This window comes from Hyla sarda, chromosome 3, assembly GCF_029499605.1.
Source record: "Hyla sarda isolate aHylSar1 chromosome 3, aHylSar1.hap1, whole genome shotgun sequence".
NCBI lineage: Eukaryota > Metazoa > Chordata > Amphibia > Anura > Hylidae > Hyla > Hyla sarda.
In genome coordinates this window covers 7,351,092-7,375,445 of record NC_079191.1, presented here as the reverse complement: position 1 = coordinate 7,375,445, position 24,354 = coordinate 7,351,092, and the positions used below count along the sequence as shown (strand labels likewise).

At 47.2% G+C, this 24,354-nt stretch overlaps 1 protein-coding gene across 13 annotated transcripts in view; it reads left to right on the top strand.

Moving 5' to 3' along the window:
• Nucleotides 1-24,354, top strand: part of OTOF (otoferlin) — a 433,471-nt gene that overhangs the window by 192,400 nt on the left and 216,717 nt on the right. For all 13 annotated transcript variants that reach the window (XM_056563722.1, XM_056563719.1, XM_056563725.1 and 10 more), the window contains exons 3-5: nucleotides 2,873-2,961; nucleotides 13,125-13,224; nucleotides 20,258-20,475. In XM_056563722.1, coding sequence (XP_056419697.1) covers nucleotides 2,873-2,961; nucleotides 13,125-13,224; nucleotides 20,258-20,475 — 407 coding nt within the window. The remainder of the gene's footprint in view (nucleotides 1-2,872; nucleotides 2,962-13,124; nucleotides 13,225-20,257; nucleotides 20,476-24,354) is intronic.

The window sequence follows — 24,354 nt, the reverse complement described above, 5'->3', positions numbered from 1 at the left end:
TGTCGCTGGGCAACACGGACTTTCAAATCCCTCCAAAGGTTTTCTATGGGGTTTAGATCTGGAGACTGGCTAGGCCACTCCAGGACCTTGAAATGCAGCTGGAGGGCCATTTTTTTTTTACCCAAGGAAAAACGCCTCTAAGGTCTTTGCTCCTGTCCTGGGTCTTACCTACTGCTATGTGCAGTAGGAAGGGGGAGAAAAGACTGTGTACCTTCAATCTGTGTCTACTATCCAGTGTATCTGCACTGTTACTGAAAGGTAAATCACGGCTTTCCTCTATCTCATGACAGCATGTTCAGTGTTTAGTGTAACCCCTTCCTTGTTGTGCTGCTGCTGTATGTACACAGTTTTGCTTCCTGTATCTAAGCCACCCCTCCCCTGGCTTTGGTCGGCAGGCTTGTCATCAGCAGCATTGCATAGTTTAACCCCTTCCTTTCATTGATCCTTGTGCTGCTGTTCTTTCCTTTCTGATGACATAGGACCTTGGGAACCCAGTGCATTGGTAAGCCCTTCTCTCTCCACATGGCGTCTATAGTAGTGTACTGTGTATATCACTAGGAGCATGTTCATAGCATAGCAGGGAGGAGCAGGGCCTTTGCCTTGCTATGCATGGAAAGGTAACTATGGGAGGAAGTAACTATGTGGGTTCTACTGGCAAACAAACCAGCTTTGGCCCCACCCCCTGAAATGTAGAGAATAGCAAATAGCTTTGCACCATGTAGGGGACTCTTAGGGACTCAATAACAACACTGAGAGCCCAAATATCTCTTTGTCACCACTATCACTGTGCCGCAATGCAACAGTGCCAATCACTAAGGGACCAGATAAGACCCCTATGTACTGCCTCAAGCTCCCAACATTGCGTCCGGGCATGCTGGGAATTGTTGTTTTGCAACAGCTGGAGACACACCATTTGGAAAACACTGCTTTATACCCCAGTTGTAATCCCCTGATGATCCTGGCACCACCCAGGAGAACACGTTGGGACACTGTACATAGTATTTGATCTAGTTGATCTCTTGTATATGATTTTATGGGTATAGACTATACATTTTGAGCCATATAACTGGGTGTCTGCGTCACCAATGTATCTTAGCCAAAGGCTGTTCGAGCATAATGGAAATTGAAGTTTTGTTTGGCAAACACCTCTTCATACCACAGTTGTAATCCCCTGATGATACCGACCCCACCCAGGGGAAACACGTTGGGACACTTTACATAGTATTTGATCTAGTTGATCTCTTGTATATGATTTTATGGGTACAGACTATACATTTTGAGCCATATAACTGGGTGTCTGGGTCACCAATGTATTTTAGCCAAAGGCTGTTCGAGCATAATTGAAATTGAAGTTTTGTTTGGAAAACACTGCTTCATAACACCGTTGTAATCCCCTGATGATACCGGCACCACCCAGGGGAAACACGTTGGGGCGCTTTACACAATATTTGGTCTAGTTGATCTCCTGTATATTTGGAGAGTTATTTATCTTTGTATTTGTATTATTTGCATCTTTTTTTGTATATATTCTAATAAAAGTGACATGTTGTTACCATCCACAGTGGTATTATTGTTTGTACTTCAGGTTTATGCTGAGATCTGTGAGTAGCTTGAAGCCACAGGGTACTGGATGTAACATGTCAGCGGTGGCGGTGGCGGTACCAGCGGAGATGGTACTAATGAGCTGCCGCTGCTCTCATGTCAGCCTTCCCTTTACTGGATGGGAACTTTGCAGAGAAATCTAATTGAGACATTTGGGGTTTGGGGCCATTTTTTTTTTTGCTGGTTCCCCTCTGGGATTTGCCATGATTATCGCTGACACTTCAGGTTTATTTTATCTTTGCCTCATCTGCGCCAGTCACCTGGAACAAAAACAGACAACATCTTTTTACACTGCAGAGGCAGGGTATTTTATTTTTTTTATTACAAATTTTTGGGAATTTGTTTAAAAATAATTTTTTTAATTGCTAATATAACTGTCCAGTTTGAGATTATATTTGTACCGTATAAAAAATTGTATTATGGATGACAATATAACTACTAAAGCTGCCATAACCCAACTTTCCAAAACACCTGCATGGTAAACCTGGGAAAGTGTGGACCAAACATAGACCACCCAGTATTATTTAGTGGTATGCGGTAATAATATTAATAATAACAATAATAATAACAACAACAAAAATGTATAATATTTAATATTATTATTGTATTATTTCTTATTATTACTATTACAGTGGTCCCTCAAGTTACAATATTAATTGGTTCTGGGACGACCATTGTATGTTGAGACCATTGTATGTTGAAACCATTGTATGTTGAGACCATTGTATGTTGAGACCATTGTATGTTGAAACCATTGTTTGTTGAAACCATTGTATGTTGAGACCATTGTATGTTGAGACCATTGTATGTTGAGACCAGAACTCTATGGAAACCTGGTAATTGGTTCTTAAGCCCCCAAAATGTCATCGAAAAATAGGAAAAAGTGAGGATTAAAGATAAATAAGTAGATAACTAATATAGATAAAGCAAATCCTTACATATAAAAGAAAGAAAGAGCTGCTGGGAGCTGTAAATCACTGTCTATGTCAGTGTTTCCCAACCAGGGTGCCTCCAGCTGTTGCAAAACTACAACTTCCAGCATGCCCGGACAGCCGTTGTTTTTTTTATCACAATACTTCAGTGTTATATATACGCTGAATATGTCATCATTATTATGTCACAATAACTTTATATACATGGACTGACATGACGGATATATACAGCTGTGGTGTAGCAGAGCTGAGTTGGTTTCTGAACACCTATGTAAAGAATATTTCGGCACTATTCTGTAATATGGCCGTGACCTCCTGTCTGATCTTCTGTCTTCTAGACTTTTCGCTGGCCGATCGCCAGTAACATAGACGGGAACGAGATGCTGGAAATACAAGTGTTTAACTACAGCAAAGTCTTCACCAACAGGTAAGTGCACCGACTCCTCACCGGGTACAGGGGCAAAACATGGGTTTTATTTTATATTAGCTGAGTACCCGGCGTTGCCCGGTTTTTCCTTCTTAATCCTTGTTGTGGAGGAAAATTAACAAAGGAGGAAGCTTTTGACTTCATATCCCGTCCTCATATATTGTTGTCAAATCCCAACCCCATATCCCATCCTCCTATCCCGACCTTATATCCCGTCCTCATATCTCCTCCTCATATGCCGGCCTCATATCCCGTCCTCATATCCCGTCCTCATATCCCGTCCTCCTATCCTGACCTCATATCCCGTCCTGATATCCCCTCCTCATATCCTGTCCTCATATCCCCTCCTCATATCCCGACCTCATATCCCGTCCTCATATCCCGTCCTCATATCCCGTCCTCATATCCTGTCCTCATATCCTGTCCTCATATCCCGACCTCATATCCCGACCTCATATCCCGTCCTCATATCCCGACCTCATATCCCGTCCTCATATCCCCTCCTCATATCCCGACCTCATATCCCGACCTCATATCCCCTCCTCATATCCCGACCTCATATCCCGTCCTCATATCTCATCCTCATATCCCGTCCTCATATCCCGACCTCATATCCCGTCCTCATATCCCGACCTCATATCCCAACCTCATATCCCGTCCTCATATCCCGACCTCATATCCCAACCTCATATCCCGACCTCATATCTCATCCTCATATCCCGTCCTCATATCCCGACCTCATATCCCGTCCTCATATCCCGACCTCATATCCCGACCTCATATCCCGTCCTCATATCCCGACCTCATATCCCAACCTCATATCCCGACCTCATATCTCATCCTCATATCCCGTCCTCATATCCCGACCTCATATCCCGTCCTCATATCCCGACCTCATATCCCGTCCTCATATCCCGACCTCATATCTCATCCTCATATCCCGTCCTCATCTCACACCCTCTGTAATGGTGGCTATAAATGAGGGTAGGTTGGTAGTGAACATTACTAGAAGCCATGACTGTTGGGTGTTGTTACCTAAACTTCCAAAGACCCTACACAGCGTATAGATCAGTCTTTCTTAACCAGGGTGCCTCCAGCTATTGCAAAACTACAACTCCCAGCATGTCTATTCTGCTCTTATCCTTCTATGTGTCTGTCTACACTGTACTGCTGCATTCTATTCAAGAACCAGGAAGCTCAGGCTGAGCAGAGCTCTAGGTGCTTCCTAAATGTAAGAATTGACAGAGCACAGAGTCTGGTGTCCTGCGGTTCATTTCTGGCTCTGATCACACGGAGCGGCGCGGACAATAAGGAGCGCTGATAAATAATGGAGGTGACACCCGATCCTGTCCGGCCGCTCACAATACACATAAATTATTCACAGACGTCGCAGGCGCCGGGAAATGTCGCCGCTCATCAAACGGCAAATTAGGAAAAATCGCATCCTGACGGATCTGGGGAAAAGACACAGCCGACACCTTCTAAGTCTAGAAATGGTATAGAGAGACGCCATAGTGCCGCCATGTATGTACGGAGATTAATATGTATGTGTGAGGTCACTGTTATGGGGGCACTGTGGAGGTCACTGTTATGGGGGCACTGTGGAGGTCACTGTTATGGGGGCACTGTGGAGTTCACTGTTATGGAGCACTGTGGAGGTCACTGTTATGGGGGCACTGTGGAGATCACTGTTATGGGAGCACTGTGGAGGTCACTGTTATGGGGGCACTGTGGAGGTCACTGTTATGGAGGCACTGTGGAGGTCACTGTTATGGGGGCACTGTGGAGGTCACTGTTATGGGGGCACTGTGGAGGTCACTGTTATGGAGGCACTGTGGAGGTCACTGTTATGGGGGCACTGTGGAGGTCACTGTTATGGGGGCACTGTGCAGGTCACTGTTATGGGGGCACTGTGCAGGTCACTGTTATGGGGGCACTGTGGAGGGAGGTCACTGTTATGGGGGCACTGTGGAGGTCACTGTTATGAGGGCACTGTGGAGGTCACTGTTATGGGGGCACTGTGGAGGTCACTGTTATGGGGGCACTGTGGAGGTCACTGTTATGGGGGCACTGTGCAGGTCACTGTTATGGGGGCACTGTGGAGGTCACTGTTATGGGGGCACTGTGCAGGTCACTGTTATGGGGGCACTGTGGAGGGAGGTCACTGTTATGGGGGCACTGTGGAGGTCACTGTTATGGGGAGCACTGTGGAGGTCACTGTTATGGGGGCACTGTGGAGGTCACTGTTATGGAGGCACTGTGGAGGTCACTGTTATGGAGGCACTGTGGAGGTCACTGTTATGAGGGGCACTGTGGAGGTCACTGTTATGGGGGCACTGTGGAGGTCACTGTTATGGGGGCACTGTGGAGGTCACTGTTATGGGGGCACTGTGGAGGTCACTGTTATGGGGGCACTGTGGAGGTCACTGTTATGGGGGCACTGTGGAGGTCACTGTTATGGGGGCACTGTGGAGGTCACTGTTATGGGGGAACTGTGGAGGTCACTGTTACGGAGCACTGTGGAGGACACTGTTATGGGGGCACTGTGGAGGTTACTGTTATGGGAGCACTGTGGAGGTCACTGTTATGGAGCACTTTGGAGGTCACTGTTATGGGGGGCACTGTGGAGGTCACTGTTATGGGGGGCACTGTGGAGGTCACTGTTATGGGGGCACTGTGGAGGTTACTGTTATGGGGGCACTGTGGAGGACACTGTTATGGGGACACTGTGGAGGTCACTGTTGGGGGGGCACTGTGGAGGTCACTGTTATGAGGGCACTGTGGAGGTCAATGTTGGGGGGGCACTGTGGAGGTCACTGTTATGAGGGCACTGTGGAGGTCACTGTTATGGGGGCACTGTGGAGGTCACTGTTATGGGGGCACTGTGGAGGTCACTGTTATGGGGGCACTGTGGAGGTCACTGTTATGGGGGACTGTGGAGGTCACTGTTATTGGGGCACTGTTGAGGTCACTGTTATGGGGGCACTGTGGAGGTCACTTTTATGGGGGCACTGTGGAGGTCACTGTTGGGGGGCACTGTAGAGGACACTGTTATGGGGGCACTGTGGAGGTCACTGTTATGGGGGCACTGTGGAGGTCACTGTTATGGGGGCACTGTGGAGGTCACTGTTATGGGGGAACTGTGGAGGTCACTGTTATTGGGGCACTGTGGAGGTCACTGTTATGGGGGCACTGTGGAGGTCACTGTTATGGGGAGCACTGTGGAGGTCACTGTTATGGGGACACTGTGGAGGTCACTGTTATGGGGACACTGTGGAGGTCACTGTTGGGGGGGCACTGTGGAGGTCACTGTTATGAGGGCACTGTGGAGGTCACTGTTATGGGGGCACTGTGGAGGTCACTGTTATGGGGGCACTGTGGAGGTCACTGTTATGGGGGCACTGTGGAGGTCACTGTTATGGGGGAACTGTGGAGGTCACTGTTATTGGGGCACTGTGGAGGTCACTGTTATGGGGGCACTGTGGAGGTCACTGTTATGGGGAGCACTGTGGAGGTCACTGTTATGGGGACACTGTGGAGGTCACTGTTATGGGGGCACTGTGGAGGTCACTGTTATGGGGGCACTGTGGAGATTACTGTTATGGGGGCCCTGTGGAGGTCACTTTTATGGGGGGCACTGTGGAGGTCACTGTTATGGGGGCACTGTGGAGATTACTGTTATGGGGGCACTGTGGAGGTCATTGTTATGAGGGCACTGTGGAGGTCACTGTTATGAGGGCACTGTGGAGGTCACTGTTATGGGGGCACTGTGGAGGTCACTGTTATGGGGGCACTGTGGAGGTCACTGTTATGAGGGCACTGTGGAGGTAACTGTTATGGGGAGCACTGTGGAGGTCACTGTTATGGGGGCACTGTGGAGGTCACTGTTATGAGGGCACTGTGGAGGTCACTGTTATGAGGGCACTGTGGAGGTCACTGTTATGGGGGCACTGTGGAGGGAGGTCACTGTTATGGGGGCACTGTGGAGGTCACTGTTATGAGGGCACTGTGGAGGTCACTGTTATGGGGGCACTGTGGAGGTCACTGTTATGGGGGCACTGTGGAGGTCACTGTTATGGGGGCACTGTGCAGGTCACTGTTATGGGGGCACTGTGGAGGTCACTGTTATGGGGGCACTGTGCAGGTCACTGTTATGGGGGCACTGTGGAGGGAGGTCACTGTTATGGGGGCACTGTGGAGGTCACTGTTATGGGGAGCACTGTGGAGGTCACTGTTATGGGGGCACTGTGGAGGTCACTGTTATGGAGGCACTGTGGAGGTCACTGTTATGGAGGCACTGTGGAGGTCACTGTTATGAGGGGCACTGTGGAGGTCACTGTTATGGGGGCACTGTGGAGGTCACTGTTATGGGGGCACTGTGGAGGTCACTGTTATGGGGGCACTGTGGAGGTCACTGTTATGGGGGCACTGTGGAGGTCACTGTTATGGGGGCACTGTGGAGGTCACTGTTATGGGGGCACTGTGGAGGTCACTGTTATGGGGGAACTGTGGAGGTCACTGTTACGGAGCACTGTGGAGGACACTGTTATGGGGGCACTGTGGAGGTTACTGTTATGGGAGCACTGTGGAGGTCACTGTTATGGAGCACTTTGGAGGTCACTGTTATGGGGGGCACTGTGGAGGTCACTGTTATGGGGGGCACTGTGGAGGTCACTGTTATGGGGGCACTGTGGAGGTTACTGTTATGGGGGCACTGTGGAGGACACTGTTATGGGGACACTGTGGAGGTCACTGTTGGGGGGGCACTGTGGAGGTCACTGTTATGAGGGCACTGTGGAGGTCAATGTTGGGGGGGCACTGTGGAGGTCACTGTTATGAGGGCACTGTGGAGGTCACTGTTATGGGGGCACTGTGGAGGTCACTGTTATGGGGGCACTGTGGAGGTCACTGTTATGGGGGCACTGTGGAGGTCACTGTTATGGGGGACTGTGGAGGTCACTGTTATTGGGGCACTGTTGAGGTCACTGTTATGGGGGCACTGTGGAGGTCACTTTTATGGGGGCACTGTGGAGGTCACTGTTGGGGGGCACTGTAGAGGACACTGTTATGGGGGCACTGTGGAGGTCACTGTTATGGGGGCACTGTGGAGGTCACTGTTATGGGGGCACTGTGGAGGTCACTGTTATGGGGGAACTGTGGAGGTCACTGTTATTGGGGCACTGTGGAGGTCACTGTTATGGGGGCACTGTGGAGGTCACTGTTATGGGGAGCACTGTGGAGGTCACTGTTATGGGGACACTGTGGAGGTCACTGTTATGGGGACACTGTGGAGGTCACTGTTGGGGGGGCACTGTGGAGGTCACTGTTATGAGGGCACTGTGGAGGTCACTGTTATGGGGGCACTGTGGAGGTCACTGTTATGGGGGCACTGTGGAGGTCACTGTTATGGGGGCACTGTGGAGGTCACTGTTATGGGGGAACTGTGGAGGTCACTGTTATTGGGGCACTGTGGAGGTCACTGTTATGGGGGCACTGTGGAGGTCACTGTTATGGGGAGCACTGTGGAGGTCACTGTTATGGGGACACTGTGGAGGTCACTGTTATGGGGGCACTGTGGAGGTCACTGTTATGGGGGCACTGTGGAGATTACTGTTATGGGGGCCCTGTGGAGGTCACTTTTATGGGGGGCACTGTGGAGGTCACTGTTATGGGGGCACTGTGGAGATTACTGTTATGGGGGCACTGTGGAGGTCATTGTTATGAGGGCACTGTGGAGGTCACTGTTATGAGGGCACTGTGGAGGTCACTGTTATGGGGGCACTGTGGAGGTCACTGTTATGGGGGCACTGTGGAGGTCACTGTTATGAGGGCACTGTGGAGGTAACTGTTATGGGGAGCACTGTGGAGGTCACTGTTATGGGGGCACTGTGGAGGTCACTGTTATGAGGGCACTGTGGAGGTCACTGTTATGGGGGCACTGTGGATGTCACTGTTATGGGGGCACTGTGGAGGTCACTGTTATGGGGGCACTGTGGAGGCCACTGTTATGGGGGCACTGTGGATGTCACTGTTATGGGGGAACTGTGGAGGTCACTGTTACGGAGCACTGTGGAGGACACTGTTATGGGAGCACTGTGGAGGTCACTGTTATGGAACACTGTGGAGGTCACTGTTATGGGGGGCACTGTGGAGGTCACTTTTATGGGGGCACTGTGGAAGTCACTGTTATGGGGGCACTGTGGAGGTCACTGTTATGGGGGCACTGTGGAGGACACTGTTATGGGGGCACTGTGGAGGACACGTTTATGAGGGCACTGTGGAGGTCACTGTTATGGGGGCACTGTGGAGGTCACTGTTATGGGGGCACTGTGGAGGTCACTGTTATGGGGGCACTGTGGATGTCACTGTTATGGGGGAACTGTGGAGGTCACTGTTATTGGGGCACTGTGGAGGTCACTGTTATGGGGGCACTGTGGAGGTCACTGTTATGGAGGCACTGTGGAGGTCACTGTTATGGGGGCACTGTGGAGGACACTGTTATGGGGGCACTGTGGAGGTCACTGTTATGGGGAGCACTGTGGAGGTCACTGTTATGGGGGCACTGTGGTGGTCACTGTTATGGGGGCACTGTGGAGATTACTGTTATGGGGGCACTGTGGAGGTCACTGTTATGGGGGGCACTGTGGAGGTCACTGTTATGGGGGGCACTGTGGAGATCACTGTTATGGGGGCACTGTGGAGGTCATTGTTATGAGGACACTGTGGAGGTCACTGTTATGAGGGCACTGTGGAGGTCACTGTTATGAGGGCACTGTGGAGGTCACTGTAATGGGGGCACTGTGGAGGTCACTGTTATGGGGGCACTGTGGAGGTCACTGTTATGGGGAGCACTGTGGAGGTCACTGTTATGGGGGCACAGTGGAGGTCACTGTTATGGGGAGCACTGTGGAGGTCACTGTTATGGGGGCACAGTGGAGGTCACTGTTATGGGGAGCACTGTGGAGGTCACTGTTATGAGGGCACTGTGGAGGTAACTGTTATGGGGGCACTATGGAGGTCATTGTTATGGGGGCACTATGGAGATTACTGTTATGGGGGCACTGTGGAGGTCACTGTTATGGGGGCACTGTGGAGGTCATTGTTATGAGGGCACTGTGGAGGTCACTGTTATGGGTGCACTGTGGAGGTTACTGTTATGGGGGCACTGTGAATGCCATTCTTATGGTGCACTGTGGAGGTCACTGTTATGGGGGCACTGTGGAGGTTACTGTTATGGGGGCACTGTGGAGGTCACTGTTATAGAGCACTGTGGAGGTCACTGTTATGGGGGCACTGTGGAGGTTATTGTTAGTGGGAACCCTGAATGCCATTGTTATGGGGCACTGTGGAGGTCACTGTTATGGAGGCACTGTGGAGGTCACTGTTATGGGGGCACTGTGGAGGCCACTGTTATGGGGGCACTGTGGAGGTTACACTTTTGGGGGAATTGTGGAGGTCACTGTTATGGGGGCACTGAGGAGGTTATTGTTAGCGGGCACTGTAAAGGTCACTGTTGTGGGGGCACTGTGGAGGTCACTGTTATGAGGGCACTGAGGAGGTCACTGTTATGGGGGCACTGTGGAGGTCACTGTTATGAGGGCACTGAGGAGGTCACTGTTATGGAGACACTGTGGAGGTCACTGTTATGGGGGCACTGTGGAGGTCACTGTTATGGGGGAACTGTGGAGGTCACTGTTATGGGGGCACTGAGGAGGCTATTGTTAGCGGGCACTGTAAAGGTCACTGTTGTGGGGGCACTGTGGAGGTCACTGTTATGGGGGCACTGTGGAGGTCACTGTTATGGGGGCACTGTGGAGGTCACTGTTATGTGGGGCACTGAGGAGGCTATTGTTAGTGGGCACTGTAAAGGTCACTGTTGTGGGGGCACTCTGAAGGTCACTGTTATGGGGGCACTGTGGAGGTCACTGTTATGGGGGCACTGTGGAGGTCACTGTTATGGGGGCACTGTGGAGGTCACTGTTATGGGGGCACTGAGGAGGCTATTGTTAGCGGGCACTGTAAAGATCACTGTTGTGGGGGCACTGTGGAGGTCACTGTTATGGGGGCACTGTGGAGGTCACTGTTATGGGGGCACTGAGGAGGCTATTGTTAGTGGGCACTGTTAAGGTCACTGTTGTGGGGGCACTCTGAAGGTCACTGTTATGGGGGCACTGTGGAGGTCACTGTTATGGGGGCACTGTGGAGGTCACTGTTATGGGGGCACTGAGGAGGCTATTGTTAGCGGGCACTGTAAAGGTCACTGTTGTGGGGGCACTGTGGAGGTCACTGTTATGTGGGCACTGTGTAGGTCACTGTTATGGGGGCACTGAGGAGGCTATTGTTAGTGGGCACTGTAAAGGTCACTGTTGTGGGGGCACTGTGAAGGTCACTGTTATGGGGGCACTGTGGAGGTCACTGTTATGGGGGCACTGTGGAGGTCACTGTTATGGGGGCACTGAGGAGGCTATTGTTAGCGGGCACTGTAAAGGTCACTGTTGTGGGGGCACTGTGGAGGTCACTGTTATGGGGGCACTGAGGAGGCTATTGTTAGCGGGCACTGTAAAGGTCACTGTTGTGGGGGAACTGTGGAGGTCACTGTTATGGGGGCACTGTGGAGGTCACTGTTATGGGGGCACTGAGGAGGCTATTGTTAGTGGGCACTGTAAAGGTCACTGTTGTGGGGGCACTGTGAAGGTCACTGTTATGGGGGCACTGTGGAGGTCACTGTTATGGGGGCACTGTGGAGGTCACTGTTATGGGGGCACTGAGGAGGCTATTGTTAGCGGGCACTGTAAAGGTCACTGTTGTGGGGGCACTGTGGAGGTCACTGTTATGGGGGCACTGTGGAGGTCACTGTTATGGGGGCACTGTGGAGGTCACTGTTATGGGGGCACTGAGGAGGCTATTGTTAGCGGGCACTGTAAAGGTCACTGTTGTGGGGGCACTGTGGAGGCCACTGTTATGGGGGCACTGTGGAGGTTATTGTTAGCGGGCACTGTAAAGGTCACTGTTATGGGGGCACTGTGGAGGTCACTGTTATGGGGGCACTGTGGAGGTCACTGTTATGGGGGCACTGAGGAGGCTATTGTTAGCGGGCACTGTAAAGGTCACTGTTGTGGGGGCACTGTGAATGCCATTGTTATGGGGCATTGTGGAGGTCACTTTTATAAGGCATAAACAATTCCCCCGTTGATACAGTGAGTAACCAAAGCTCTTAAAGGAATTTCACAGAGGTCACCATATCCACCAGTGTTCAGACCTGGATCCTGTTAACCCCTTCATCTCGAGCCTCTCTGTTTCTGGGTGGAGGGAGGAGATGATGAGCAGTGAATTATGGATGATCTACAAGCCTGAGCGTCCGATGAATAATGGATCACAAGAAGAAGGGAAGATCTCAGCAGACGCACCTGATCCAGCAAACTCCTCAATAATTCACTTGTAATGTGGAAACCACAACATGCAATATGGCTGCCACATACGCCGTCACCCAACTTTCTCAGATTCCTGACAGACAGTTCTGTCAGGAATCTTATGCTGTCATGCATCCTTTGTCTATGTGCTTTTGCATAGTTAGTCTTATGGGTCATTTAGGGGCTTAGGAAGGGTGGATAACAGCTGTAATTGCATCTAAATGTTATTACCCAGCTGTCCTAGACTCCTGATGGACAGACTGACCAAGTTATGATGTGGTATATCTCCTTACACTGTATTGTTCATTAAGAATCCTTGGAGTATGAGCTAAAAGCCCTTGTGGGAGCTGTAATGGTGATGGCATTGTTGTCATCCAGCTTTCCCAGACTCCTGATTGACGCATTAGCCTTGTTACACTGTGATACGTTTCTGTGTAGGCTCATTTGCCCTTCAGGACCCCAAAGATGTTAAGTGACAGTCTCTGACTATGCTATACCGGCAACTATGTTGCCACCCAGCTTTCCCAGGAGCGTGACAATCTCCCAAGAGTTTCCGGGCTGTTATGTCCCAACAAATTCGGTTATCCTACCATTCTATATCCCAGAACCTAGGTATATATAAAGTATTCCTATTCATGATTGTAATGCCAAAGGGACAGTGAAGACTGATAGCCGTTTAGGATCTTTGGAAAGCTGAGTGACAAAACATATCTGGATTGATTTATATAATTGTATATATTTATTTTCTTCCAGACTCATTGGGACCTTTCGAATGGTTCTCCAAAAAGTGGTGGAGGAGGCTCAGCTGGAGGTGTCGGACACCCTGATCGATGACAACAACTCAGCAATCCGTGTACGTATCATTGTAACGCCACCGCTGCTCTGAGTAGTCTGGTGACCAGGACTGTGTGTAATGTGGGGTACACACTCTCCATAACAATTGTGGGGGGTCTCCATCAAAAGTCAAGAGATACAAAGGGACTCCTCTTTTTCTAGAACCTTCCATGACTGTTTAGACAAGTCCACAACTTTTGTTACAATTGTATCCAATGTAAACTGATACATTGACTTGCTGTGATACATTGTAACAAGTTGTGCTGCTGATGTCTTCACGTAACTGCAATCACAGTGGTCTTCAAACTGTGGACCTCCTGATGTTGCAAAACTACAACTCCCAGCATGCTCGGACAGCCAACGGCTGTCCGAGCATACTGGGTGTTGTAGTTTTGCAACATCTGGAGGTCTACAGTTTGGAGACCACTGCTCTAGAATGTCCTGTGTTGGGATTGTGTTCTGCTCGTGGTCCTGTTATTGTCCCCATTTATCTTCTCAACATTGAGCTTCTCTAGTCCGCCATGTTTTAAGTAGATGCTTTTATTGACCTTTTAGAGGGTGCTTGTGGAGTTTAGAGTTCTAAATTAATATTCTTATGTGTCATCAGGTATCAGGTCAAGGATCCTCTTCACAGTCTCCATGGACCATCATTGTTGACCTTCCTATAGACTCTTGTTGACCTTTTTGTTGACCTTCTGATAGACCCTTGATAGACTTTTGTTGACCTTTTTGAGGGTGCTGTTGGAAAAGACAACATTTAGAGTTCTATATTAATAATATTCTTATGTGCCATCAGGTTAGATAAAAGCTCTGACTTTATCAGGTCAAGGATCCTCTTCACAGTCTCCATGGACCATCATTGTTGACCTCGACCTGTTTGTTGACCTTCTGATAAACCCTTGATAGACTTTCGGTGACCTTTTAGAGACTTTTGTTGACCTTTGGTGGAGTTTAGAGTTCTAAATTAATATTATTATGTGTCATCGGGTATCAGGTCAAGGATCCTCTTAACAGTCTCCATGGACCATCATTGTTGACCTTCTGATAGATTCTTGTTGACCTTGACCTTTTTGTTGACCTTCTGATAGACTTTTGTTGACCTTTTTGGGGGGCTAATGGAAAAGACAAAGTTTAGAGTTCTATATTATTAATATTCTTATGTGTCATCGGGTTAGATAGAAGCTCTGACTTTATCAGGTCAAGGATCCTCTTCATAGTCTCCATGGACCATCATTGTTGACCTTCGTATAGACTCTTGTTGACCTTTTTGTTGACCTTCTGATAGATCCATGATAACTTTTGTTGACCTTTTAGAGGGTGCTTGTGGAGTTTAGAGTTCTAAATTAATATTCTTATGTGTCATCAGGTATCAGGTCAAGGATCCTCTTCACAGTCTCCATGGACCATCATTGTTGACCTTCCTATAGACCCTTGTTGACCTTTTTGTTGACCTTCTGATAGACCCTTGATAGACTTTTGTTGACCTTTTTGAGGGTGCTGTTGGAAAAGACAACATTTAGAGTTCTATATTAATAATATTCTTATGTGCCATCAGGTTAGATAAAAGCTCTGACTTTATCAGGTCAAGGTTCCTCTTCACAGTCTCCACGGACCATCATTGTTGACCTTCTGATAGACTCTTATTTACCTTTTTGAGGGTGCTGGTGGAGAAGACAGAGTTTAGAGTTCAATATTAATATTCTTATGTGTCATCGGGTTAGATAGAAGCTCTGACTTCATTAGGTCAAGGTTCCTCTTTACAGTCTCCATGGACCATTAATGGAGACATCTGTGGATCCATTTTTGTTGACCTTCTTCTACTTTGCTTCATGAGGGCGCTGGTGGAGAAGACAAAGTGTAGAGTCAGGTTGTTTTCTGCCCCTCAGTAACCAAATAGGCTGTTGTCCTCCATAATGTCCCCCCCTTGTGTTTGGGTCTCCAGACATCTCAATCACATGCCCATGATTCTTATAATGTCTACATTCATCATGGTACTGGTCCTCCTCTCCCTCACTTTTGCTCTAACTCTGTTCACCATGAATGGACTTCATAAGGTCAATGATCATCTTCACAGTCTCCATGGTCCATTGATGGTGACATCTTGGGATCCTTATTGTTGACCTTCTTATATGTTTCTTTTTGATGGCTCTGGTGGAGAAGACAGTCTCCATGGGCCATCATTGTTGACCTTCTGATAGATTCTTGTTGACCTTTACCTTTTTGTTGACGTTCTGATAGACCCTTGATAGACTTTTTTTTTTACCTTTTTGTGGGTGCTGGTGGAAAAGACAAAGTTTAGAGTTCTATATTAATATTTCTATGTGTCATCGGGTTAGATAGAGGCTCTTCACAGTCTCCATGGACCATCAATGGTGACATCTGGGGATCCTTTTTGTTGACCTTCTTCTACTTTGCTTTATGAGGAAGCTGGTGGATAAGACAAAGTGTAGAGTTTGAATTGTTTTCTGCCCCTCAGTAACCAAATAGGCTATAGTCCTCCATAAGGTCCCCATCTTGTGTTTGGTTCTCCAGACATCTCAATCATATGCCCATGATTCTTATAATGTCTACATCCATCACGGTATTGGTTTTCCTCTCCCTCACTTTGCTTTAACTCTGTTCACCATGAATGTCTCCTCTGGGTCTTCTTATGAGATGTCCAAAAGTTGATGAAGTTTCTCTACTCATCCATTCGTTAAGTAGAAGCTCTGACTTCATAAGGTCAAGGATCCTCTTCACAGTCTGCATGAACCATCCATGGTGACATCTGGGGATCCTTTTTGTTGACCTTCTCGATGCTCAGTTATGTGTGACGTGGAATCTTCTGCTTCATCTGCTCAAAGATCCTCTTTCTACTTTATCTTCTACTAGTGCTGTCATCTGTAGAGCTATGCCATTGATATTCCCCTACCATATGTGTTGGATTTTGAGGGTGCTAGTGAGGAGACAGGGTTCTGTATTTATATTCTTATGTTTCTTTGGGTCAGTTCTGGCCTCATGTCTTGTGTTTTACCTTCTCAGTGATGTCTAGACCCATCTTGGTACTGGTTGTCCTCTTCTTATCATTACTTCAACTTCCTACATAAATGTTTTCTCTAAAGAATTTTCTCTTTTATTAAGATATATATATATATATATATATATATATATATATATATATATATAAATACATATAGATCATGTAAGGTTGAAGTTCCAGCTTCATTTGGTCAAGGATCCCCTTCCCACCGTCCATGGTCTTTTACCCTCGCTAACATCTCATTGACCTATCTATATTGTCTACTTTGGATTTTCAGGTTCTGAGGACAAAGTGTAAAGTTTTGTATTTAATATTCTTATGTCTTGTTGGGTCAGCTTCGTCCCCTGGTGAACTTGAGTTGTTCTCTGCTAGAATGTTCTCATGTCTTGTGTTTGGGTCTTCAAGCTTTTTTATGGTTCTTATCTGGTGCTGGCCATCCTCTTCCTCTTTTTTCTTTATCTTTCCACCATAAGTGTCTTCTCCCAGAAGATGATGACTCTTCGGCTGCTCCTCAGCTGCACTCTCTGCCTTCTTTGGCTCATAGATCCTCGTTCTTACCATCCATGGTCTTCTACCAGTGGTGGTATCTGGAGATCCGTCTCCTTGCCCCACACACACTTTACTTTGGGTTGTGGGGTGCTGGTGTAGGAGACAAAGTTTAAAGTTCTATCAAGTATAATTGTTTGTTCCCATAGTGACCTGAAGTGAACGGCTCCGGTTCTCTTCCATCGGTGGCTGACGATATTTAGGTGATTTTATCTCATTGCACAGCCAGATGTTTGGGCCATGTAACATGCAGGATACGCTTCTATTATCAGCGGTGGACAGATTATTTTTGGACAATAATTACATCTTTTCACGTTTCCATAGTAACAAAAAAACCTTAAGCTTGGAATTATAATGACACAAGTTTTCTAAATTCTTAGTTAATACTTGAAGTCTCTTGCTCAATCCGTACATCTCCATGTATCTCTACAACTGGGGCAAGTTGTAAAATAAACTATGCAAAGTGAATACCCATAGTGAAACTTAATAACAAAAAAATGTAGGGGGTGAAACACAAGTGATATGCTGTGTCACATGATCAGCAGATTGGATGGAGGCTGACACTTATGGGTTCATTGTGGCTGACACTTATGGGGTCACTGTGGCTGACACTTATGGGGTCACTGTGGCTGACACTTATGGGGTCACTGTGGCTGACACTTATGGGTTCATTGTGGCTGACACTTATGGGGTCACTGTGGCTGACACTTATGGGGTCACTGTGGCTGACACTTATGGGGTCACTGTGGCTGACACTTATGGGGTCACTGTGGCTGACACTTATGGGGTCACTGTGGCTGACACTTAAAAGGTTACTGTGGCTGACACTTATGGGTTCATTGTGGCTGACACTTATGGGGTCACTGTGGCTGACACTTATGGGGTCACTGTGGCTGACACTTATGGGGTCACTGTGGCTGACACTTATGGGGTCACTGTGGCTGACACTTATGGGTTCATTGTGGCTGACACTTATGGGGTCACTGTGGCTGACACTTATGGGGTCACTGTGGCTGACACTTATGGGGTCACTGTGGCTGACACTTATGGGGTCACTGTGGCTGACACTTAAAAGGTTACTGTGGCTGACACTTATGGGGTCACTGTGGCTGACACTTATGGGGTCACTGTGGCTGACACTTATGGGGTCACTGTGGCTGACACTTATGGGGTCACTGTGGCTGACACTTATGGGGTCACTGTGGCTGACACTTATGGGGTCACTGTGGCTGACACTTATGGGGTCACTGTGGCTGACACTTATGGGGTCACTGTGGCTGACACTTATGGGGTCACTGTGGCTGACACTTATGGGGTCACTGTGGCTGACACTTATGGGGTCACTGTGGCTGACACTTAAAAGGTTACTGTGGCTGACACTTATGGGTTCATTGTGGCTGACACTTATGGGGTCACTGTGGCTGACACTTATGGGGTCACTGTGGCTGACACTTATGGGGTCACTGTGGCTGACACTTATGGGTTCATTGTGGCTGACACTTATGGGGTCACTGTGGCTGACACTTATGGGGTCACTGTGGCTGACACTTATGGGGTCACTGTGGCTGACACTTATGGGGTCACTGTGGCTGACACTTAAAAGGTTACTGTGGCTGACACTTATGGGGTCACTGTGGCTGACACTTATGGGGTCACTGTGGCTGACACTTATGGGGTCACTGTGGCTGACACTTATGGGGTCACTGTGGCTGACACTTATGGGGTCACTGTGGCTGACACTTATGGGGTCACTGTGGCTGACACTTATGGGGTCACTGTGGCTGACACTTATGGGGTCACTGTGGCTGACACTTATGGGGTCACTGTGGCTGACACTTATGGGGTCACTGTGGCTGACACTTATGGGGTCACTGTGGCTGACACATATGGTCTCACTTATTGAGCTTCTGTATGTAACTAACACTTATGAGGTTACCTTGGAAACTGACACTTATGGGGTTACTGTGATTGACATGTGGTTGACATGATATGGTTTCCTGTGGTTGGCACTTAAAAAGAACTTGTCAACAAATAAACTTTACTAAACTACCTCAGGCTATGTTCCCTAACACTCCTCCCACCCTTAAAAAAATTTCAGAGCTTTAAAAAGCTGTGTATACCTTTCTTACCTTTCATATCTTTCTTCTTGCTCATATTGTGCAATCTCCCAGGAGGAGAAAGTGGGCATTTCCATCACTGAAAAAACAAAAAGAAACATAGCCAGCACAACTAACTAATACACGGGTGCACGCTGCTGTGGCAAATGCAGAGTATACAAAAAAGAAGGTTGCAGCAGCACTCTGTCAAAAAATGGAGGCTCTCAGCGCACTTTTTGATCAAAACGTGTCCCCCATCCACCATGCGGAGGTGGCCTCATTTCGGATGGGACCCCAACACTCATTTCACTCACCTCTGTTGGGCATATGGCCTCTGACTGGGAGACATGCTGGATCCACTATCAATTTAAAAAACCTCCTGTGAAACAGGGAGGGGTGCACAGCTGCAGAGGGTGCCACTCCTAAATTGCACAGCAAAAACGCAAAGAAAAATAGCCAGCACAACTACCTAATACACGGGTGCACGCTGCTGTGGCAAATACAAAGTGCCACAAATATGACATCACTGAAACCTGCTGGGGGACCACTTCCGCCCTCACATGGTTGCAGCGCTGTGATGAGTAGAAGACCTCAGGCTCTTTGCAACTTTCAGTGAGGCTCTTTGCAGCTTTCAGTGAGACTCTGCAGCTGTCAATCAAGCTCAGTGCAGAGAAGCACTTCCTGAGTTCAGACTCCTGCCAGGCCGGAAGGAGACCAAATTGTGGCAGGGAACAAAACAGAGCCACCTAGTGGCCGTTTATTCTATTACATTTTAAACATATATATGTTGATAATTTTAAAAGCAAGTGAATAGGAAAGTGTCTGCTAATTCCACAAGGAACAATATATTAAAAGTTTTATTTGCTGACAGGTACTCTTTAAGGGTTAATGTGGCTTCCAATTATGGAGTCACTGTGGCTGACAATTAAAGGGGAACTGTAGTTTGCAACCTGTCTAGAGGAAAAGTTGCTGAGTTGCCTATAGCAACCAATCAGATCGCTTGTTTCATTTCTCAGAGGCCTTTTCAAAAATGAAAGAAGAGATCTGATTGGTTGCTATGGGCAACTTTTCCTCTGCACAGAATTTGATTGATCTCCTCCTATACTACTGCACCATGAGATCAGCGGGACAAGCATCATGTCCTAGACCTCTGACTCTCTGATCAGGCTTTCTATAGAGCATCTAAAGAATTAATATTAGTCTTTTGGGGGGGAGGGGGGTAAAAATATTCTTGGTCGTAACTGCAATTGAGAAATTATCTGCTAATACCATTCCTGCTAAATTCCCTTTGGTTGAAGTTAAAAGTCAATATTTTGTATTTTTTTAATTGATCAGAAAAAAGAAAGTTTTCTATCACGTTTCACTCAACTGATATTTCTTATGTGTTTCAGACCAGCGTCAGCATCGAGATTAGGTACCAGACCATGGACGGTTCAGTGGGTGCCTGGAACGATGGAGAATTTTTGGACAATCCCATTATGAGACATGAAGTAGACAGCAACTTCCATCTTGAGACGGACAGCTTGCTTTCTGGGCAGAGTCATAACTCAGCCGTGTCCCCGGGAAGATCCCACCAAAGCCTGCACTCGGGAGAGAGGGCCTTCAGAAGGTAACGTCCCCACAACACTGCTCTATGGGCTGGTCCATCAGAGATAATGTTCCTATGGAGTCCTTCAAGTTTTATGCAAATAAACATGGTCCTCAAGGGCTCTACCAGACTCTTACTGGACGACAAAAGGTCTTGGAAAATGTGAATGACTCCTTAAAGGGGTACTCTGCCCCTAGACATCTTATCCCCTTTCTGCGGTGCCCTATCCGATGTCGAATGTGGCTCCCCACACATCCGGTGCATGGAGCGAACTTCGCTCCGTGCTGGATGACTGGTGATGCAGGGTGGAGGCTCGCAACGTCACAGTCACGCCCCACTCATGACATCACGACCACGCCCCTTCAATACAAGTCTATGGGAGGGGGCGTGATGGCCACTGTGCCCCCTCCCGTAGACGTGCATTCAGGGGCATGGCCATGACATCACGAGTGGGGCGTGGCCGTGACATCATGCTCTAAACGAATGCCAGGTGCAGCAGGGAGATCGGGGGTGTCCCCAGCGGCGGGATCCCCATGATCAGACATCTTATCCCCTACCCATCAGATAGGGGATAAGATGTCTAGGGGCGGAGTATCCCTTTAAACTGGTGCCAATGATTCTACAAGCTCAGCTCAATGTCCAGGACTTCTGGAACTTCAGGTTTCTTGATGGTGTTCTCATGACCCTTGTGGATTTCTGCATCCATCTTGTTGCTGGTCATCCTCTTTCTTCGGTACAAGAATAGACCTACAGCTAGTTTGCTTCATTTTTTTTTGTTTTATTTTAGATATATTGGGACAATAAAAAAAATTGGATGTGTAGCTGGATGTGGCTTTCAAGACAGCTGAAAAAGTCCAAAATTCCTGTGTCTTTGGTCTTGGTTAGAATTTTTTTTATGGTTTCCAGTTATCTCTTTGCCGGTCATTCCCTCTACTATTGTGTCCTTCAGATTTTTCTAGTTTCTAGAGTCTTTATCCTGGAGATTTGACCAGGACATCACTACTAGAGTGCCCATGAGTAAGTGGGATCTCATACTTGGGTTTAGATATCTTGATTCCAGAAGGGTCAACAAGAGGGTTTTCCAAAGGACCCATTTGTTGAAAGAATACAAGACTACAAAGGTCTTTGGTCTTGGTTAAAAAAAAATTATTATTTCCAGTCATCTCTTTGCCGGTCATTCTCTTTACTCTTGTGTCCTTCAGGCTTTTCCCAGTTTCTACAGTCTCTAGCCTTGAGGTTTGGTCATTGTAGTCTTGGCTTAACTTGGTCTAGACATCACTAATAGAGTGCCCATTGCTCTCCATGAGTAGGTGGGATCTCATACGTGGGTGTAGATACCTTAACTTCAGCAGGGTCAACCAGAGGGTCTTCCAAAGGGCCCAATTGTTAAAACAATAAAAGACTACAAAGGTGGGGGGGGAAAGGTATTTAGTCAGCCACCAATTGTGCAAGTTCTCCCACTTATAAAGATGAGAGAGGCCTGTAATTTACATCATAGGTTATAACCTCAATTGTGAGAGACATAATGAGAAAAAAAATCCATAAAATCACATTGTCTGATTTTTTAAGAATTTGTTTGCAAATTTTGGTGGAAAATAAGTATTTGGTCAATAACAAAAGTTAATCTCAATACTTTGTTATATCCCCTTTGTTGGCAATGACAGAGGTCAAATGTTTTCTGTCTTCACAAGGTCTTCACACACTGTTGATGGTATTTTGGCCCATTCCTCCATGCAGATCTCCTCTAGAGCAGTGATGTTTTGGGGCTGTCGCTGGGCAACACGGACTTTCAACTCTCTCCAAAGGTTTTTTTATGAGTTTGAGATCTGGAGACTGGCTAGGCCACTCCACGACCTTGAAATGCTTCTTACGAAGCCACTCCTTCATTGCCCGGGCCGATGTGTTTGGTATCATTGTCCTGCTGCAAGACCCAGCCACTTTTCATCTTCAATGCCCTTGCTGATGGAAGGAGGTTTTCACTCAAAATCTCATGATACATGGCCCCATTCATTCTTTCCTTTACACGGATCAGTCGTCCTGGTCCCTTTGCTGAAAAACAGCCCCAAAGCATTATGTTTCCACCCCCATGCTTCACAGTAGGTATGGTGTTCTTTGGATGCAACTCAGCATTTTTTCTCCTCCAAACATGACAAGTTGAGTTTTTACCAAAAAGTTCTACTTTGGTTTCATCTGACCATATGACATTCTACCAATCCTCTTCTGAATCATCCAAATGCTCTCTAGCAAACTTCAGACGGGCCCGGACATGTACTGGCTTAAGCATGGGGACACATCTGATACTGCATGATTAGAGTCCCTGGTGGTGTAGTGTGTTACTGATGGTAGACTTTGTTACTTTGGTCCCAGCTCTCTGCAGGTCATTCACTAGGTCCTCCGTGTGGTTCTGGGATTTTTGCTCACTGTTCTTGTGATCATTTTGACACCACAGGGTGAGATCTTGCATGGAGCCCCAGATCGAGGGAGATTAGGAGTGGTCTTGTATGTCTTTCATTTTCTAATAATTGCTCCCACAGTTGATTTCTTCACACCAAGCTGCTTGCCTATTGCAGATTCAGTCTTCCCAGCCTGATGCAGGCCTACAATTTTGTTTCTGGTGTCCTTCGACAGCTCTTTGGTCTTGGCCATAGTGGAGTTTGGAGTGTGACTGTTTGAGGTTGTGGACAGGTGTCTTTTATACTGATAACAAGTTCAAACAGGAGCCATTAATACAGGTAACGAGTGGAGGACAGAGGAGACTCTTAAAGAAGAAGTTACACGTCTGTGAGAGCCAGAAATCTTACTTGTTTGTAGGTGACCAAATACTTAATTTACTGAGGAATTTACCAATTAATTCATTAGAAATCCTAAAATGTTATTTCCTGTATTCCCCCCCCCCCCCCCCATTTTGTCTTTCATAGTTGAGGTTATAACCTATGATGACAATTACAGCCTCTCATCTTTTTAAGTGGGAGAACTTCCACAATTGGTGGCTGACTAAATACTTTTTTACCCCACTGTATCTGGAGTCCCTCACTATCTGTTATGACTTGATCCAGAGATATCATAGTAGACTTTATTGATGACATGTCCTAGTTGCAATGATGGAGACCACGTACAGATGTAGGATAGACTCCAAAATAAGTTTTTGTGGAGGCCCAGGAACCCCATTTGAGAATAAAAGATAACTTTTTAAAGAGGCCCTCCAACAGTGGATCTCCACTAAGACGTGTTCGGAATACAAAGTTGCATATCCAGTACTAACAGGTTGCATGTAAGCTGCAGAGATGTTGTGAATTGTAGGTGACCCCCATATTGCCATGGAGCCCCCAGGAGGCATCTGCAGATATGTAGTGATGGCCGACAGGGGCCATGTTCAAATTTGTGAATATATTGATGATTATTCGTCCTATGTTCGCGAAATTCGCATATTCGCTATGTTTGTTCACTTTTTTTACATGCAAAAATTTGCATGGAAAATGTGCATAAAAATTTGCATGTGAAAAAAAAAAAAAAAAATGAATATTTGTCATTCCGAATACATAGCACTATATTCTAAATAGTTGCGAAATCGGGAAGTGCCGATATTCGGGATAAAAATTTGCATTATGAATATTCGTGCTCAACACTACAGAGAAGGATTAGTGATGAGCGGCAGGGGCCATATTCGAATTCGCAATATTTCGCGAATATTCATCCTATGTTCCCGAAATTTGCATATTCGCTATTTTCGTTCACATTTTTTTCCTCAGCATTTGGAACAAACTGTTCCGAACGCTGGAGCTGGTGCTGGGAGCTCCTGACGTCATAGCGTAATTTTCATGGAAAATTCGCATAAAAATTTGCATGTGAAAAAAAACACACAAAAAAATGATTATTCATCATTACCAATATATAGCACTA